The sequence below is a fragment of the Xenia sp. Carnegie-2017 genome, unplaced genomic scaffold, assembly GCF_021976095.1.
Source record: "Xenia sp. Carnegie-2017 unplaced genomic scaffold, XeniaSp_v1 HiC_scaffold_22, whole genome shotgun sequence".
Taxonomy (NCBI): Eukaryota; Metazoa; Cnidaria; class Anthozoa; order Malacalcyonacea; family Xeniidae; genus Xenia; species Xenia sp. Carnegie-2017.
This window is the reverse complement of record NW_025813485.1, coordinates 8,135,469-8,156,438: the sequence shown is the minus strand read 5'-3', so window position 1 is coordinate 8,156,438 and position 20,970 is coordinate 8,135,469. Positions and strand designations below refer to the sequence as shown.

At 36.6% G+C, this 20,970-nt stretch overlaps 2 protein-coding genes across 2 annotated transcripts; one reads left to right on the top strand and one right to left on the bottom strand.

Annotated features, from left to right (window-relative positions):
- The first annotated feature begins 2,641 nt into the window (after positions 1-2,641).
- LOC124447290 (uncharacterized protein K02A2.6-like) lies at positions 2,642-4,798 on the top strand. Its single transcript, XM_046998194.1, has one exon. The coding sequence runs from the start codon at positions 2,642-2,644 to the stop codon at positions 4,796-4,798; it is 2,157 nt and encodes a 718-aa protein (XP_046854150.1).
- A 7,351-nt stretch (positions 4,799-12,149) lies between these two features.
- Positions 12,150-18,164, bottom strand: LOC124445426 (serine/threonine-protein kinase SIK2-like). Its single transcript, XM_046996148.1, has 8 exons — positions 17,930-18,164; positions 17,691-17,807; positions 17,420-17,483; positions 16,087-16,248; positions 15,644-15,768; positions 14,935-15,058; positions 14,150-14,397; positions 12,150-13,954 (listed from the first exon to the last, which is right to left on the bottom strand). The coding sequence occupies exons 1-8, from the start codon at positions 18,053-18,055 to the stop codon at positions 12,773-12,775; spliced, it is 2,148 nt and encodes a 715-aa protein (XP_046852104.1). The 5' UTR covers positions 18,056-18,164; the 3' UTR covers positions 12,150-12,772.
- Between the last annotated feature and the right edge of the window lie 2,806 nt (positions 18,165-20,970).

Here is a 20,970-nt window from a genome sequence, read left to right as displayed (position 1 = left end):
AACTGCCTGCGTCTTCAGACAGTGATATTACTACAACTTTTTTTGTTCAGGCATAACGGAATGCACATTTAAAAATATAGAAATGAATATTTAAGCACGGGCGTACGGGACCAAAAAAGTTGGGAGTGCTTACACATTCTTGCCAGACGAAAACGAAAACTGCCCTTCATTTAATGCATTGATATAAAAAAGACTATAAACCTAAATTGCATGGCTAATGCATATTATTAAGTTATATGTTTGTAAATGATGATCGTCCATGGTAATAAAGTCCTGAGAAGGACTGTTTTTGTTGTTGTTGACTGACGTTTCGACAACCTTAGCGGTAGTCATCTTCAGAGTCAAATGAGGAGTAAACGTCAGGTTAGCCGTATTTGTTATCTGCTTCTTACGTCATCGTATTGTGTGTACAGGAAATGTGTATTGTCATTGTGGATTAGTGTGAAGTGAAATATTTTATTTTTAGTTGTGATGTGTGATTTAGGTGTGACGTTTTTAGTTGTAATGTGTGGGTGTCAATTGTGTATTGTCATTGGTTGATCGACCAGATAACAAATACGGCTAACCTGACGTTTACTCCTCATTTGACTCTGAAGATGACTACCGCTAAGGTTGTCGAAACGTCAGTCAACAACAACAAAAACAGTCCTTCTCAGGACTTTATTAACCTGGACGATCATCATTTACAAACATATAACGATACTCCCGGGTTCAAACTGTTATTTTTATTAATTTATGTTAATTTAATAGGATTTACGTTATTAGTTATGTTAATTGTTATAAAGCTTAAATATATAAAAAGGAGTTAATTGGTACTATCTAGGCAGTGGTAAAATACACATAAATGAAATATAAAACACTACAGTTGGCGACAAAGATTCGATTCTGATGGACGAAGAAGCCCAAAGTACGCAGACAACTGTTGGTTTTAATGTGCCCTTTATGGGACATATGGAAGAATATTCAACGAGTACAGATTGGAAGCAGTACGTTGAGCGGCTTGAAATATTCTTCGAAGTAAATAATGTACCAAGAGAAAAGCAAGCCTCGAGCATACTTACCTTGATGGGTAGTAAGATGTATGCGTTGTTAAGATCAATTACAGCACCCAGAAGACCAAAAGAACTTACATATAACCAAATTGTAGAAACTTTAACACAACATCTGGAGCCAAAACCAATAGTTATTGCTGAACGATATAAGTTCCACAAGGCTGAGCAAGGACAAGCAGAATCGATTAGGGAATATCTTGCCAAATTGCAGAGATTAGCAGAAACATGTGAATTTGGGAGTTATCGAGACGAAGCAATTCGAGATCGATTTGTTTGTGGATTGCGAGATCGATCGATTCAACGTAAGCTACTAGGCGAAGTTGATTTGACTTTAAAGTCTGCGGTAGAAAAAGCTTGTGCGGCTGAATTAACGGAGAGAGAAACATCAGCGTTACACGGAGAATTACTGAACCGAGTGCAAACAGCAGCCCTCGAGTGTTTTCGCTGTGGTAAGAAAAATCATTCTCCCGATAAGTGTTATTTTCGGAAGTCCAAATGTCACGGTTGTCAAAATTATGGACATATATTAAAGAAGTGTCCCAGGAGAGATGGCAACAACAGGAAGAATACAAAAAGTGAAAAGTCGAGAAGGGAAGATGCTAAGAAAAGAAAAAAAAATCCATCGAAATTCACAACGTTAAAACACATAGCAACGTTGACAGTGACAGCGAAAGCCAAGAAGAAGATATGAAAACATGGCCGCTGTTCACATTAACTGATTCGAGAAAGCAATGTAAAGAGATGGAAGTATTAGTCCTAATGGATGGAAAGTCAGTAAAGATGGAAGTGGACACGGGAGCTGCGGTATCAATTATGCCAGAAAATGTGTGGAGAAAGGTGTTGTCGGCAAAATGCATACGCAAGTCCAACGTTAGACTGCAAAGTTATTCTGGGCATGAAGTTCCAGTGAGGGGAGAAGTAGACGTTTGCGTGGAACATGGAAAACAAAAAGCTAAGTTACCAATTGTAATAACTCAAAATAAAGGTCCTGTGTTGTTGGGACGAAATTGGCTGGCAGTTTTAAAGCTTAACTGGAGTCAAATAAAACAAGTAGTGGCAAAACCTGTTAAAAATGTGGAGCAATTAATAATTCAATATGCGTCCTTATTTGACAATTCGTTGGGGACAGTAAAAGGAGTTAAGGCACATTTATACATGAAACCAAACTCAAATCCAAAGTTTTTTAAACCTAGATCAGTCCCGTTTGCGCTGAAAGACAAGGTAAAGGAAGAAATCTACCGTTTAGAGAAACTTGGGGTCCTGGAAAAGGTAGAGTTTTCAGATTGGGCGACGCCAATCGTGCCAGTGTTGAAACCTGATGGTAGTGTACGGATTTGTGGCGATTATAAAGTGACCATTAACCAAAGTCTAGACGTTCAAGAATATCCAATGCCGACAGCTGAAGAACTATTTACAAAGCTACGAGGAGGCGAGAAATTTTCAAAATAGATCTGTCGGCAGCATATCAGGAAGTTGTTTTGGACGAAGAATCACAACGTTATGTTACAATTAACACACATTTGGGTTTGTATAGGTATACAAGACTGCCATTTGGAGTTGCAGCTAGCCCAGCTATTTTTCAAAGAACGATGGATATGGTTTTGAATGGTTTGCAGGGAGTAGGAGGTATACTTGATGATTTGATAATTACGGGTAAAAATGATGAAGAACATTTGCGGAATCTTGAGAGAGCACTGAAACGTCTTCAAAATATGGGAATCAAATTGAAGAAATCAAAGTGCGTTTTTATGCAACCTTCAGTGGAATATTTCGCATTTGTCGTGGATCGACAAGGAATCCATCCACCGCCTCGTAAAGTTCAAGCTATAAGGGAGGTACCAACTCCGGAAAATCCAACAGAATTGAAGTCATTTCTTGGGCTAGTGAACTATTATCGTAAGTTTATTCCAAATATGGCAAAGTTGGTTAATCCTCTAAATTGTTTACTGTCACAAGAAGTTTCTTGGAAATGGTCGGAAGAATGTCAGAAATCCTTTGAGACTTTAAAAGTCCTATTGGAAACGGCACCAGTATTAACACATTACGACCCCAAGAAACCCGTGAGATTAGCGACAGATGCCTCATCGTGTGGAATAGGTGCTGTTCTATCAAATGTATCGGACGAAGGAGAAGAACAACCAATAGCTTATGCCTCGAGAACACTTTCTTCTAGTGAGCAAAACTATTCTATGATCGAGAAAGAGGCCCTTGCAATTATTTTTGGATTGAAGAAGTTTCATCAGTATGTGTATGGAAGACGTTTTCCTTTAATCACAGATCATAAGCCGCTTACTATGATACTGGGACCTAAACGGGCTGTTCCTGTCTTGGCAGTCTCCCGCTTGCAGAGATGGGCGATTCAACTGGGTGCATATCAGTATGATATTGAATACCGAACTTCAAAGAACAATGCGAATGTTGATGCGTTGTCCCGGTTACCTAGGAAAAGTGTTGAAGAACCGGACGAATGGGAGGAAGAGGCAGCGGCAGTAAACAGCGTTCAACTGAAGCGGTCACCTGTTTCAGTAAGTATGATTAGAGAAGCTACGCAAAAAGATTCAGTATTGTCTCGTGTAGTATACTATCTGTTACATGGTTGGCCAGAAGGAAAGTTACCAGAGGAACTACAATATTTCTTTACAAAGCAAGACGAGTTTACTGTAGAAGAAGGATGCCTATTGAGAGGAACCCGAGTGGTAATTCCAATCAAATATCAAGGAGTGGTGTTGTCGGAGTTGCATATAAATCATCCAGGAATGGTGCGGATGAAATCTTTAGCACGTTTACATGTGTGGTGGTCAACATTAGACCAAGACATTGAACAGACTGTGCGAGATTGCACCAGTTGTCAATTTAATCGCTGTAAATCTCCACTTAAAGTAAATAATCCATGGATTTGGCCTGTACGTCCATGGCAAAGAATTCATGTCGACTTTGCAGGTCCAGTCGAGGGTGGCATGTATTTAATAGTGGTAGATGCTAAGTCTAAATGGATGGAGGTTATATCTATGTCATCAACCACCGCTGCGGCAACAATACAAGCATTAAGATCTTTATTTTCAGTTCATGGTCTACCGGAAGAGATGGTGTCGGACAATGGTCCACAATTTGTTGCGCAGGAAATGAAAGATTTTCTAAAAGGCAATGGAATTCAAATGCACTTATCTTCACCGTACCACCCTGCTTCAAATGGGGAAGCGGAAAGAGCAGTGAGAACATTTAAAGACTCCATGAAGATTCGTAAGAATGAAGAAGGATCTACTGGAGAGAAATTAGCAAGATTTTTGTTAGGATATCGTACCACACCACATACAGCAACTGGATGTACACCTGCAGAAATTCTTATGGGTCGACGACTTAGAACAAGATTAGATATATTGCATCCCAGTCTGGCAAATAAAATGGATAAGAAATCACATCAATTACCGAAATTGACAAAGCGTAAGTTAGAAATTAGAGATCCAGTGATGGTAAAAGATTATAGAGCAAGAAGAGATCGTTGGATACAGGGAGTAATTCAAATGAAGTTAAGCCCAGTTACGTATCGAGTGTTGGTGGACGATGTGTTGTGGAAACGACATATTGATCAATTGCGAAGTCTGGCAGGATCAACAGTTCCAGATGGTAAGACAAAACAAGATGCTGAGAAATATCCCTCCAACTTGGAGACACAAAAGGTCTGGTGCTCGATGAAAATACAGTGTCTAAACATATCAACCAAGAGATATTCAAAGAACCAACTGTAAGTACCACAACGACCTTGAAAACCACGCCTCTACCGCAGGTACAGACCTTACCTGACAAGATAACCAAAGAGCCCGGTAGTTGTAATGACAGTGAACAAGTATCAAACACTCGCCGGTATCCTCTGCGTAATCGCACGAAACCAAAACGTTTAATTGATGAAATATAGTATTTTGATAGATCGTAATCCATCCCGAACTTTTAGGAAAATAACACTACAAGTTAGCTATAGAATTGTGCCGGAGGGAATGTTATGTTTATTAATTTATGTTAATTTAATAGGATTTACGTTATTAGTTATGTTAATTGTTATAAAGCTTAAATATATAAAAAGGAGTTAATTGTACTATCTAGGCAGTGGTAAAATACACATAAATGAAATATAAAACACTACACAAACCATTTACTTTAGCATATTATTAAGGTCAAAAATATCGCTAAAATGTCTTTATACATCATATTTGTGTATATATTGCTGGAGTACTTTAGCTTTTACATACTGATATCTTACCTTACTAAGTTATTTGTAGATAAACTATTTTGTGCATTTATACTACGCTTAAATGTCACCGATTTGTGCTCATTTCTATTTGGTGGGAAATTTTGCACAAAAGCGACTAAAATAAGGCATGCAAGAACAGAAAAAAGCTATAATTTATTGTAAATAATGCCTAGAAGTCTAAATGGTTAAAAAAGAAGCAAAGAATAAGCAGTGATGAAGGAAGAAGAAGGCCCGGGATACAGGGCTAGAGAAAAAATTTTGCCACGTGATGCATTGTGCGACCATGAATTCATTAGTCAAACATCATACAACTAAGATTAGAACAAATTCGTTATAGCTGATTATCAAATAATTACTAAAGAGTTAGGAAAATGGAAATATGTCGTACAATTTGTAAATTTTTCCATCCTTTCATTTACAATGTTTTTGCATTTCTATGCAATATGTTTTAAGCATTATACCCTACTGGATGCTCATCGATCATCACAACAGTTTCAAAAATTATGAAGAGATCTTTGCTTGACAGTTCACTGAAGATGGGCTTTGGGATCGAATTAAAATTTAACCATAAAAATATTTAAAGTGAAAAACACAGCCCTTTTATAATGTACCCGCTTTGAATATTTGTCTTTATAGTTTCCTGTCATTATACGACGTTAAACTGTCAACTTATTCTACAAATATATATTTAATTCAATTGAAACGCGAAAGGCAGAAAGACGTAATTACGGATGGCAATTATTGCTAGGAAAATTTTAAAGCCTTGTTACTGCGACGCCCTTCACCTCCCATTCCCATAAAATAGAAAGTAAAATATGCTTCAGATAGAAAATATTTCTTTTACGTATTTAATCTACTCACAAATACTTCTACCTGATAGCATTATTAAAATAAATAGCAAAGGAAAAGTTCAAAGAGAATTTACCCTGTAATAAAATTTCTTGCTATTAGCTTGTTAATATTAGTTTTGTTAATTAAAGTAATAATTTCTCTAATGTTTTGACCACAAAGACGAAAATCACTAAATACTACCCGACTACTTGAGTAGAAATTGCCCGACGTTACTCCTTTGGCTCAAAATTGGCATGGGTATCAATCCTGCGATAATTGGGGGAGACCATATTCATATATTCTTTGATGCCAGGCTGATTTCTTTTGAAAGTGAAATTATTTTGAAGAGAAAATAGCTAGGCATAGCAGAATGTATGAATATGGTCCCCCCAATTAACACAGGATTGATGCCAATGAAATTGGGTGTGCTGCAGCACCCCCAGCACTCCCGTCTCGTAAGCCTATGTTAATTTAGGAAGTGCAGTTCAAGGGGATAATGGGACATACCTTAAACATGCCTCACTACCTTACCTCTCTTGCAATATATCACTTCTGCCAATCTCAGTCTCCAAATATCATTCGACATTATCCGTCATTCTCAAATATCGCTCTCAAATATATAAATTAAAACCAAACAAGTCTTTTTTCACCACCTTTGTGAAACGTCAGTCAACATAGATATCAACAAACGATTCTGGAAGATCTACATCTACAAACAAGAAACGATACTCACGGGTTAAAACCATTCACTTTATATACATATAGACTGTAAGTAAAGATCTTGCACAATCAGTGTCTCCGAGCATACTTGTCCACGATCTTATAAAGTTCAGTGACATAGTGTAATATAATTCACGACGAGAACCACAAATCTCACTTGTTCTTCATTCCCTACTTAAATTTCTTTAGAAGTATTGTTGACATTTTCAAGCAAAAATAAAACAACTATAGAACTCAGTTGGCAACACAGAGCGCGTAAATGCTATGCCAATTTCTTTGCAAAGCTCATAGATGCTTTTTGTAGAGTAATGTTGCATCGCAAAATCTCTTCCAAAATTCAAACAAGGGTTCCCTTGAGAGGCCCAACAAAGTTTTAGGGGAATACGTGCTCCCCCAGCCCTCCCCCTTTTACCAATGCCATTGAGAATGAGCAGAGTATCTTTGTTTTTTTTAAAATTGTATTTGTATTGTTCAAAGGCGAGATGTGATGGGGATAAAAATAATATACATTTATATCTTTCTCAGATAATTACAATGCTGTCATTTTATCGGAACATTATTCAAATATTGCAATGTCAAATCTAGAAAACATAAAGATTGCAAAGAATGCTGCATCTTTTGAACAATATTTTTTGTAGAATTACAGATAAAAAACAAGCTATATCCACGAAAAAAATGTGTGAAAAAGACAAAATAATTTCCTGTTGCTTGGAATTCACAAGTAAAGAGCAGATAATATTGACCTGATCAAACTGGCTGGAAAATTTGCTGCAACAGTCCATTGGCTATACCACACAAAAAACGCACATAGGCAAAAAGTACTATGTTAGTTGCAACAAAGATTATGCAATCGATTTTCTCAAATTGTGCATGAAATATGCCAACCGGTGATTGAGTTACATGTATTTTTATTTGTGAGTATACTTATTTATGCATGACATTTCTATTTTAATTTTAATTTGAGTTTGGTAATTTTCTATTTTTTATAAGAATCACATCAGACAGGCGTAAGAACTCGGAAACGGTTTATCAGAATTCTAAAACACTAAATTTTTGAAGAGCATAAAGCTATAAACACAAATTACAGTTGGACTATCTTTGCAGCTAAGGGCAATCAAACCGTCTCTTTACATCTTTCACGTGCCTTTTCTCAAACAAAAGTGCTCTTCGGAGCTGGTGCCCCAAATCGTTAGATTGTTCTTACGTCACTGGTTACTAGATAAACAGAAACCGATTGCAAAAGCCATTTCCTTTTACAACAGGCCAACAACTGGCACATCTGACAAAGTACTTCCAGATTGCTAAGAACAACATTAATATAAATTTGTCACTGAATGAAATGTCACTGGAATTATTATTGATAAGCATAAAATAGCAGCAGTGTATGAAATTTTCGATTTCTTGCTTTATAGATCTTACAAAAGACTTGCTTCCTGCAATCAATACGTTTGCCAAACGGAGAATAATTTATTCTGGCTTTGTGCAGCGCAGCTTAATTAACTATATCAATAAAAACTGTCAAATCGACTTAATGTAGCAATATTCCAATGATTGGCATTATTATCCACATGTACAGGTCATGAGTTAAAACAACGCGTCGCTATTGGTTCTTTAATTGGTTATATATGAGCATCTAGCTCACATTCAGCGCAAAAGGTAAGTTTTTTTGCCTCGCGTGGCCAAAAATATCAAACATGTTTGATTTGCGAAAAAAGGTTTCATGAGCCTTAAAACTCCGTCAAATTCCTCCGCACACAGCGAGCTATCGCCTGAGATAACGGGCACGAGTAACTCTGAGCTCAGCTGATAGCTCTCATGTGCTGCAGGCTTTAGGTAAGTGGTGACCTTTAACACATGATCCAAAATGATAATAGATCAAAACAAACAAAAAAGCAGCAATAAAGATTTTAAAATCAAATCCTGAAGTTCCAACATTTCTTAGCCATTTTACTTCTAAATATGTATCAATCAACCGAGAAATAATGGATAAATGGAATGATCTATTCTATAAATAGGTTGGATTTTTTCTTTATGATGTCGAGCTGTGCAAAAATCGTCTCCCAGTGGTAAATTACCAGCAAGATTGTTATAAATTAAACTATCAATAATGTTGTTTCTTAATTGACTTTCTAATGATAATACAGCTGCTTTATTTTTTCATTTCACTCCACTAAACCTATATGGTGTGAAGATATCTTGAGCCATTACAAATAACTGCAGGGCAACCGGACAAGAAGAACCAATGCACAAGTGATACTCTCGTTAAAAAGATTTTTAATTTTTTCGGTTTGAATAGCAACTATAGGAAATTGAACAAAGGTTGAGCCGTCAGTGGCGTGTTGGGAACAATTTCTATGAGGGGACCAAAGGCCTGAGCAGAGAAAAATTTTTAAATTAAGAAGCTCTAAAATGTAACATCCTTGATTTGAATAGTGAAATAATTCTAACAGTAGAATTTTAAAGTCTAATGCGTTTTTCCTGCGCAAATTCAAAATTTGACGCTCTTTAGCCAGTTTTGTGCCCCTAAAAATCAACAGCTGAAGGGAGGCTTGGACGTAGTGCAAAAAATTGCGATTCTTTACGCTCCCATCCACTAAATTACCCTGAATCGCAGTCAAAACAATTTCAACATATAGTTTTGTTATTACAAAACAGCATCAGAGAAAAAAATCAAGAGAAGAAAAAGGATGCAATAATCCTATGGAATTTTATCATGTCACTAATCACTCATAATACACTCGTGTGTCACTCAGGTGTCATCAGTCACTCGATCAGTCATATGACATTGATTAAAAGTGTGTTCTCTGTTCATTTATGGGAAGAAAAAACAATGCCGAAGAAAAACGCGAACAATAGTTCAATGTCACCCAGCAAAATCAACAAAGAAAATGTAATATTTTATATTTACCATTTTTTTGAAAGATGTGCCGCATTGTCTCAACTCTCAAATGGTGAGTTGTTGGCGCTGAACTTTGCGAGAACAAACTTCTTTTTTCATGGGAGTTCCCACATGCGAAGTCTTTAGTACTGCAAACTATCGTTGAAATGTATTTAATGAGAATAATACATGAATATATGACCTGGTCTTTCCACAAGTAAAATCTGTCGTCAACGGTTAATCAACAAATTGAAAAACGAAGCTTTTTTACGTTTTTCTCCAACTATATAGATGATTAATTGAAATATAGCGACGAATATGTTACTACACGATTGCAGAAAACTTTAAAAAGGTTCACATTCGCGATAAAAAACATGGTTCGGCTTAGGCACACTACGTACATTTCAAAGAAATAAGTTATATATAAGAAATATCAAAACAATTAAAATCGTCAAATCATAGATATTGAACAGTAGTTTTTTGAACATATTTAACGCATGAATTTATAGTTGATGCTTTTTTTCCCCAATTATACTGAGCACTTTGTGAGCTCAATTTCTGTAGATGTTCCCATGCAATTATACAAGAAACAGTGTGAAATAATTTAATAAAGCCGATCTCTTACAGCACTCCATGCACAACGGTTGAAAATCTGAGACCTATAGGCCTTATTAGAGTGTTATCTTAAGAACGAGAGTCTTGTTTTTGTCAATTGGATTAATGAAGACATACATGATAAAATCTCGGGTTCACATTACTGGAGTATTAACATAAGTGGTATAAAGCAATTGATAAACCATTTTTGAAGAAATAAAACTGTCATCCCACCACTGGAAATATAAGTTCATACTTCGGTCAGCAGATCTATTCTTGAGTACAGTGCCTGCATTTGGCATGGTGACAGAATAAGAATATACAAAAGAGTCACTCGTGTCGGAAACTTTGATGTTTTTGTCCTCACGCATGTCGTGCTGCGCATGGTGGCCGCCATTATTCCAGCTAGATGATGAGGGTTTTTGACTTTTTCCCAACCTTTAAAATGATCCGAAGTCATTTCTTGAGTTAAAATATACTTGAATTCATTATTAAGTATTGATGTCATGTAATTTTAATGGTTGGAAACAAGTAAGAAATCCTAATCATGTGGCTGGAATATTGGGCGACATGAGGACACGTTGTACAACTGAGTGACCCTGCTGTATAATCATTATTCTGTGGCATGGTAATTCAGCAAATGAAGAGTCACATGATATTGAGAGCGTACAAAAACGAGCCCTTCGAATAACCTTTGCAAAGTTATAATCTGAAGAAGTTGTAACCTTAGAACTTTAGATTATTGTAGGAAAGATTTGTGCAGTAATCTTATTAATAGGGAGCTTTAGCAAATACTACGAGTACGACTACGAGTACGATTTACGTCATTTTGGCGCGAAAACATTGTTGCGACAAGAAAAACACGTAACCGTCATCAATCTGAGTACGATGTTTAGTAAAAAATTCGTAGTCACGACTACGATGTCTTTTTAAGCAAAGAAAGTAGGTATATTTCTTCATTCTGTAAGAAATTAGTTTACAGTACTATTTTCGAGCATCCAGGCTTTACTTTAGAACCTTTTTTGAGCGCATATGTTTTGCACAAGCAATTGTTTTGTTGTTTACAGCTAAAACTAAATTTTGACGAAGCGACAACGACAACAAACTTCCTCGTGCCATTTCCTTACACGGTCAAACTTCGTACTCGTTGTCGTAGTCGTACTTATGCTAGAGCTCCCTAATTTCTTACTTGACCCTGGTCATCAATTATATTCATTACCCCCACATAGAAAAGGAGAGATAAGACAATGAAAAACAAGATTAAGTGTTGATCTTGTATATAATTCAACTTTTATGCAAGACATTATAATTTAGCAATATGTATTATATATTATTACGAAATGTAATAATTTTGAATAAGAATAGTAATAAATTTGTTCGTACTTTGTTTGTTAAACTTATACTCAACCCGTCAAACTTCGACTTGAAATATTTAGAGATTTTTTGAAAAGTATAGACATGAATTCAACAGTAAAAAGTTCTAAAAAGTCCCTTCATAGTTGTTAATCCGTCAAGTTGTTAATTAGTTAGTCCCATCAGTGAACTAATCCGGTAAGTCGATGAACAAACCATCGTTTTAATCGGTATACAGATTTCATCCGCCATAAATAATTATAGTGAGAAAAATGACCCAACCAACAGCACACTAATAGTGGCGTTAGACACACGTCCCTTCTCTCGCAAATTTAAAATTACGGACTTTATATAAAGTGCATTTCTTGTGATTTGAAGGGAAAGCTAACGTTATCCAACAATGTAAAAAAATGCTATCAGCAGCATTTGCACTTTCCCAATGATTGATTTCTAATATAAAACGAGATAATGACAGTTTTCCGCTAAAACAATATATATTTCAATTTCCATGGAATGTGGGATTAGCCATAGCATATATCTATACAATATATTTACAAAATATAAATCAAACCAATTAAAATTTTCAATAGAAAATAATTGCTAATATTACCTATTTCACTCTGAGTCCCCATTCAAAGTCGCTCAAATATCCTACACATACGGGTTTTTTTTCATAAATAGAACTATCTAATGCATTTACTATAAATAAAACAATTACTGACACAGAAAATTGCAACGAAACACAACGGTCTGGAAGGGGTATGATTGATTCCTTTTGCTCATAGAATGTTGTTTCAAAATGATGCCAAAAATTGTTAAATCGTGCCCCTCGCAGACAAAAACATCATTTGAAGGTGCCAATACACAAACAACAATGAAAACAGCCGGTTATCTATCTAACAAGGAATGGTCGTTCCAAATTGTCAGGCTGTTTAACTGAACTCCTTCCACTTCTCGACGTCATATGAATATGAAGACCAGCCTTTCATCATCGCATATCGCGCTGTCCGTTGGGAAACTGGATAATTACTTCAGCCACATAACAAACACAAACACACTTTTGACAAATACTAACACCTTCATAAATTTATAACCGAACTACAAACTTAACAGAGTACAGTCCCTGTCTGTTTCCGATGGAGGATACTCGATATCATTACTGTCAATTCGTTCAATATGTCTATGTAATGAATAAGGCGAATTCTTTCTCGCTCGTTTGTGCGGCATCGACTTCATAATGGGTTGGAAGGTGTGCCTCTGAATCTGGAGTTTTTGAAATTCGGAAGAAAGAGGAATAGATTCCGCATGATCCGTTTCATTAACGTTCTGTTGAACAGTGGTTTGATAGTGTTTTTTAAGCTCTTCGCCCATTTCAACGTATTTTTCTTTGTACACCGTGTGCATGCGCTGTTGTTCGAATAACTGCGCATGTGTAAGTGAAGGTGGGTGCAGCTCCTGTAGTTTTTGATGTTCTTCCTGTATCAACCGTAACGGGGACGATGAACAGTACGTTCGAGTCTGATGAAAGTCCACAAAGTGAGAGGTGTTTCCTTCGGAAAAGCGTCGAGATACAGTGGAAACCGCCGAATTCCCTTCCACCAATTCACCAATATTTGACGAATGAAAACCGCTATCCGCCGATGGAAAGTCGACACGATCCGATGGAGACACGATTATGGATGGGTTTGGGACAATCTCATACATAGTGCTATTCGAGTTTGATATACCGCCAGCAAGCAGCGGGTGATCCGACGGGACACTTATCGTACCTTGAGGAGGAACGCCTACTGTATGCCGTCTCCTTCGTTCTGCAGGCAAAGGCGGAGGGGCATACGGCAAAGTATTAAACTGCAAGTTGTTCTTCCCTAGTTCGACATTTTCCTGAATAGTCTGTGGTACAGCATGCGTAATCCGACGTAGTGGCTGAGTTGGAAGTGCACGACTATTAATGTTCCTCAGCTGCCGACAAAGTCCAGGAATCTCATGGCCTATATCAGTAGGTGTGGGCACTCTTTCCTCCAGCCTTGCAATGTCTATAGGGTTAACCGGTACTGATATTCTTGGTCGTCTTGTAACTGACACAGAGTGCGGCATGGCGGGCGCAGGCGAGCATGTAACAGTCGAGCGTACAATGGCCGTATGTGCAAGACTGCTGGGGCGGCGTATTTGAGTTTGCACCGACTCTTGTTTCTCTGGACCATTCGAGCGTTGTTGCTTAAGTTTGTCCACGATAAGGTAATAAATAGCAGCGTGATGATCGTACATTCGGTGGTTGATTGACTAAGAAATTTATAAATGGAGTGATGATATTTAATTTTTCATTGAAATGACTGATGTCATCAAGACGACATGCTAACTATGCAGAACTTACAACATCGTCCTACCCATTCACATAGCCAAAAACAAAACTCGGTTCCCATTTACAGTAGCAACATGCACAAGTAAATCATGGGATGTATGAAATAAATGGTTTACCTTCTTGGTCGTTGGAATATCAATGCCCAGACCTTCCATTAACCTAAGCGCGCGCTCGTTATACACGCGTTCGTCATCTTCTAAGTCTTCAGGCTCGCTGTCTGACTCGCTGAGTATATCACAGTTCATATTAAGCGTAACTTGTACAGATGGTTCCGTTCTTAGCCACTTGTGATTGCGAATTTCATCTACTGTAAACCTCTGCTTCGGGTCTTGAACAAGCATATGCTTCAAAAGATCTTCGCATTCTAAAAGACATTGGCAAAATAAAAATAAAGCCGAGCCGCTCACACCCAAAAATTTCGAGCATCAATCCATGAAAAAATTCCACGCACAGGTCAGAGGTATGTTCTCAAAACGAGTCAGTTGTTTACTTGTTTTATGTAACCCTACACAAACTGTATGTCCACACTTTTTCATATTACCGATGGAGGTATTACTTCCTAGTTGATAAAATGTTTAATGAATATAATAGAAAAAAGGAGTTTTAACGACAAAGCAATGGTTTCTTCGAATGGTTTTCACGAATTATTGCACGATAGCAATATATTACTTCATGGTTGCGAAATGTCACAACAAAATTCACTGCACTGCAATCTAACGTTTGGCACTATAATGTCAACCATGTTTCAGTAAAGGTGCCGATCATCAGTGAAACGATCATAGAAAGAATATGATTGGCTAAAGGAGTTCGTGGCAATCACGAGCGATTTGTGCTATCTCGCGAGTGGACATGACAGGAAAATCCAAGCGGATTGTAAACATTATTTAATCGAAGAACTCACCGTGTGACATGAAATATGGCACTCTAAAGTTTCCCTCGAGCACTCGATCGCGCAGATCTTGAAGATTTTTTCCGTCAAAAGGTAATGTTCCACACACCAAGACATACAACACAACACCAAGACTCTAAAAAATATCACAACTGACTATCAAGGTACAGTTCGGTGAGGTAAATGTAACTTTAATTTCTTGTACAGAACAAGTTGAAGTATTATGTAAGAGCAGACACAAAAGAAAGTTCTTTATTAGTTCAAAGTTCAAACATCACATGCCATTCAATTCAAGAAGCGACCAAATTTTCCTTTTTCCTTAGTAAAAGTATACTGCCCCAAAACAAACGGAATTCACCAGGGGTGATGCTACACTTATTAAATGTCATATCATTCTACAGTAACCATAACTATCCCTAAGTAGCAAGAAATTATGTGTTGAGGGATTGTACAGGAAAAAGTTAGGAGATTAAACAAAGAGCCTTTGAAATTTAATGTGAAAACAGGAACATCTTTCAATACTAATTAATATCACACCCACACACATTAAGCCCATCCTTTTTGTTTTATTTTTAATATGTTTCAAGTTTCAAATCATTTAATACCTCAGAAACATAAATTTTTTATACAAATCATAAGCAATAGCCAACAACATATGTGACTGTGTCTGTCTGATAGATGGCAAAAAATAGACTGCTTAAACTTTGTAAACAACACTTACCCATATATCTAGCTGAGGTCCATCATAAACTTTACCAGAAAAAACTTCAGGTGCAGCATAAGGTGGGCTTCCACACCATGTATCCAACATGCTTCCAGGAGAATAATGGTTGCTGAATCCAAAATCTATGCAATATGAATTTATATTATTTATGCCTAAACTTTGATGCCAAAAACTCCAAGTCATTTTAGGCCCAAAAAACTTCCATTATAGCTCCATTTGGTAGTTGGGCAATTCAACTAAACTTTTTCCAAAAAATAAATGAGCACTATTGCATGCATTAAACAGAAACTAGAATGGTTCGGTTTTGTTGTTTTAATGGAGATAGTTGAACATTACTTCATGCAATGTAATGATTCCACATTTACCTACCCAATCATTTTATATGTTTAGGGCAGGTGTACTCACAGATTATAAGAATTATGTAATAGCTAGACACAAACCTGCTATTTTGATATTGTTCTTTGAGTCTAACAACAAATTTTCAGTTTTAAGATCACGATGAACCACATGTCTCTTATGACAATATTCAACAGCTACAAGAATCTGAGCAAATATCTTTTTAGCGTCCTTTTCGGTCATGCTGCCATTTTTAGCAAGATGCTCTGAAAAAAAAACACAAAATAGTTTCCTATTATTATGAAGCCAGCAACCACTTATAGTGCACAAATATTGGATAGAAGTGCTGCTTTGATATACTCTATATTGAGGATGCAATGTCTATTATTTTAATAGCACTCTGATAAAAAAACTTTGTAAACAAAGCAATTCGCAACCATGTGGTAAACCCTTCAGGGTGATTATAGGAGTGGAAATATTTTTCTTAAATTTTTTATCAGAAAAAAATTTCCAGTGATGCTCATCGAATGTCTAAGTGTTTAAAGAACATAATCATCGAAAGGGTTGGTTTTTGGAAGGCACTTTTTGCCAAGATTGTATGAAAGTTATCAGCATTTTTAGAGATTATGTCAACATTGCATATTGTCTGATTGCACGAGTTCTAAATTAAGACATGTCTGGCAGGAAACGTAGGACGAATGCTGCGCCCAAACTTTCAATGTTAGAAGATGAGTTCTTGTGAAATGCGGAATGATGAACCCACAACAAATTTTATCAAAACTTTACAACGCGGCAACATCTGAAGCAGCTTGGCTTACGAACAGACCCTGCTAGCGTGAGATCGTCCAAATAAATATCTCGCAATTATATCTCGCATATAAATGCACATGCGAAGCACAGGTTAGAATAGTTGATGAAAATTTGATCATGTATTAATACTATCGTCTTTATGTTAAACAAATGAATGTAAAATTTACAAAAGCCAAAAATCGTAACTTTTTCGGTTTGAGGAATTTGTGGAAACAAGGAACTACATATTTGTTCCCAGAAGTGAAAATTTCCGTCAATTTTCAACAGGGAAAAGAAAGTCGCGAACTTCTTTAGATTTAAAACTGGGGCAACGATGCGGTTTGCTTCAACAAACCAATTCAAAACAGACAATGCTACACAATCACAATGTTTCCGTTCATGTGCGCGACACTTCGCCATTCACCCGAAGTATCTGAATATATGACAACATACGTAAAATCAGTATGATAAGACTGCACTAGGAACATTGACGAGGGGGTATTACGCAAACAGGACGGTTTAGTTTTGCGTCAACTTTCATACACATGATGTATCCTCATCCAATTGAAGACGCAAAGCTAACGCAACCTCTGTCAATAGAACCTTCATTGTGTAATTGGACTTCTATACATTCAATACAACACTCACCGAACATTTCGCCGTTGCTCGCATACTCGGTGACTAAATACAGCATATCCTTAGTTTCCATCACCTAAAAACCAAAAATTTTGTTACATTTTGTTGAAATTGTAATAAATCGATGATAAATTAAATAATGTCTAATAGTATAAGGTATCGAGCTAAACACTAGTGTACAATATGGATATGGCATAGACAATTTTATGATACACCGTCTTTGCCGACATACTTAATGGAATTCAAAATAATAGCTATCTTAAAATACTTAACACAAACAAACCTGATACAGCTTAACAACGTGAGGATGATGTAGAAGTTTCATGATTTGCACTTCGCGGTATACCTTCTTTAAATTTGCCTCGTCAAGCAATGTCTTGTCAATTATTTTTATCGCGACCTGTAGTAATTCGCGACACACGTTGTAAAATATATACAATTCAATTGCGTAGTTTGTGAGTCTCAAACTCTTTCTACAGTGATAGACGATACAACAGTTTCGAAATTGAAATGTATACAAACCTGACTCTTGGTCGTGCGATGTTGCGCCAATTTAACGACGGCAAAGTTACCCTTTCCAATTGTCTTTTCAATATCATACATTCCGACCCGCACTGGGTTTCTTCTCATTTCGTAAGCCATTCCCATTTCAAGTTGACCAGCATAAAGTTTTCGTTGTCTACAACGGAGAGAGACGACCTTATAAAACGGAGTTCGTGTGCCAACAATCTGCGAGAATTTTTCGCACAATAGACAGTCATTTCAAAGCAGTATGGTTTACGTCACTTTGACGTCAACGCGCTCAGTAAGTCCCGTTGCCATGACGCCACTGACAGACAGAGGAATGTTTACCCCGCTCGATGACGTTGTTAGCAGAAACTATGACGAACTGACGTTCACCGAAGGAGTAGGTCGGAGTGAACTGGAAATGGCATTAAAAGTCTTCCTTTCATTTTCTATTCTCTACCTCACATAATTTCCCTGTATTGACTGACTACGTAGAATGAAGCAGCAATGACTCAATCCGCTCTGGAATTTGACGGCCATAATAGACATGACCGCAAACATTATTAATGAAAGCAGTGCGTGCGTATTTGATTTGGCAACGCGTGAAGTCGGACTTCAAAACATGTTATGCAAGAAATGCTGAGATTGCAACGAAAACAAATGCAAAAAGATGTGCATCGAGTTTGAACCAACCTTAATTATCCCGTGAAAAAATAAAAAAAAATCTTGCCAACTTTCTTCCAATAAAATAAAGCAAAAATCGATTTGGAACATACGTTAAGGCCGTGTTTTCGACTAAAAGACTCGCTCTCTGAAATGAAAAAAGTTTATTTAACAAAGAAATGCGGTGGTTAAGCTTGCATTTCTTGTTTCTTCTCGACTAAGACATATATATACCTAAAATTTGACTATTTATTAGACTTTGGTTCGCCCAATTGTATCGTCAAAAAAAATCGTTTGAATAAATTAGAATAATACCAAAAAATCCCGTTTAATATTAATCTGTTGATATTAATCTATTGCATATCTTCTCCTTTTTCTTTCAGTAATAATGATCAGGGTATACAACCAAGTAACAGAAAATTGCGCTTTTGTAAGCCAATATTTTTTGATGTTTTAGTAGCTAATTAAAAAGAGCTATGTATAATGACGAACCACTGGATAAAAATGGTAAAGCCTTTGATAAATGTTAATGGCAAGGCTTCTCTTAGAAATCGTATGACTCGGCAATTTTGCATTCCCAAAATGGAAAACAGCGGTTCGCGCAATAAGCAATTTTAGTAAGTGAAATGTGAGAAGCTAGAATGAAATACATGTCTTTAACAAGGTCTGTCGTATAGGTGAATCAAAGACATCGCATCGTCGCGAGAAACCCCGAAAGTTTCTCGCAAGAGAATTTTAAAAAGTTGACGATGTGGTTTTGATGAATAAAATGAGAGTTTCGGACGGCATAAATCATAGTTTCAAAATAAAAAATCGCCGAATGTCGCTATTTTAAGACAAGAATAAAGACATAAATTGTTACATCACATATCATAATCAGAATGAAAATTTCAATAACGGTACGTGATTCTAAGAAGCCAATTAACGAAGTTATATGATGATAATTGATAACACAAAGTGGGAATACGACACGTGCACTCGTGCATGACACGAATAAAGAAAATGCTAGAAAATACTCAAAGTTCGAGCTGATAAAAACAACTTTTTTATTCTTTCCGCAACTATGGAACATATTACGTGCGCAATGATAACGATATCCTGTATCGTGAATCCTGCCCGTAAATAACGATGAAAAGCGATTTGCTGTATATGTTGCAGATCGAGTTCTTAGAATAATGAAGACTTCCCATGTTATATACGCATTCTCTATATAATTGACAGACTGTCATAAGGATTGGGCTTATTTCGTATGCTGTACGGAAAATGAAGAAATCGAGTCGGTCGTTAACTTCGTGAGGGCTAGTAAATTTTTCAAAACGAACGAAAAAACCCTTGTAGCTAGATATGTGCGCTAAGTTAGCTACATCAGAATACCGAAATCTATGTAAGTGGGTAATTACTATAACTGTTTATAACAGTTACTCTAATTTGCGACAACTAGCGGAGGCTTAACATTGAAAGTGAAGGACCCTTCATGAAAAATTGAACGCTTCACAGTTTAATTTTCTATATTAGAAAGATTTTATAAGTTATGCTGTTGGATTACTCGCCTTAAAATGTCTTTAGTAACGGTTTCTATATTATGACACTTGTCTGTAAAACGCTATAACTTAAAAACCTGACAATAAGTCGTTATTGCTAAATTGACTGGAGGATCTCAACCTTACGGCGTTTTTTAGAGGGGTCATTTTCGGAAGCTGTTTTAATTTTTTTCTAATAGGGCAATTATTAGTGGCCATCAGACCACAACGGCAATTTCATAAAGAACTTATAGAATTTTGTGCTTTCCCTTGGTCCGCTGTTAACGTCTGTGTGTGAGTGATAGCTGTGTTCTCATTAGAGGTCCTATCACATATTTGACTGCATCGCTTAAATAAGATTGTGAACTTAAAACGTAGATACAACTGAAAACACAGTTGTACGAAGTATATTTTCATTACGTCATAACCATGTAACCGCGGCTTCATTTCGACACGTCACCACTTGCTGATATTTAGATGAAAACAAAGTACTCCTGCATATCAAAGCTTTATGCTGGTTCATTCTTCTTTTGCATGGTGAATTATATATTACTTAAATTCAAATCGGATCTGATAAGTTATACTGTACGTACTTGCCTTTCTTCATCTTGGTCGAGGAACATTTCGTCAGGTGACAATGACTGATAAGGTCAACCAAACAACTTATCAAATATCTGTCTTCTACGTCAATTTTTTTTAACGCATGCTCATAGGGGATTTAGGGTAAAGGATTCACAACAGTTTAAAATTTAGCTAGAGCGCGATAACCAAAACATGATATCTTTGACTTTGCCTCAGATCTACACAGCAGACAACTTTCAATGCTATGAAGTCTTCTAATATGCTTTTTTGTTCATCTTTTTCGTTGCCATT

Coding starts and splice junctions, on each gene's coding strand:
- LOC124447290 (XM_046998194.1), top strand. CDS start 2,642: ATGGATATGGTTTTGAATGGTTTGCAGGGAGTAGGAGGTATACTTGAT.
- LOC124445426 (XM_046996148.1), bottom strand. CDS start 18,055: ATGGGAATGGCTTACGAAATGAGAAGAAACCCAGTGCGGGTCGGAATG. Junction 17,808..17,929: donor ATCGCACGACCAAGAGTCAG/GTTTGTATACAT, acceptor GAATTACTACAG/GTCGCGATAAAAATAATTGA. Junction 15,769..16,086: donor GAACAATATCAAAATAGCAG/GTTTGTGTCTAG, acceptor CATATTGCATAG/ATTTTGGATTCAGCAACCAT.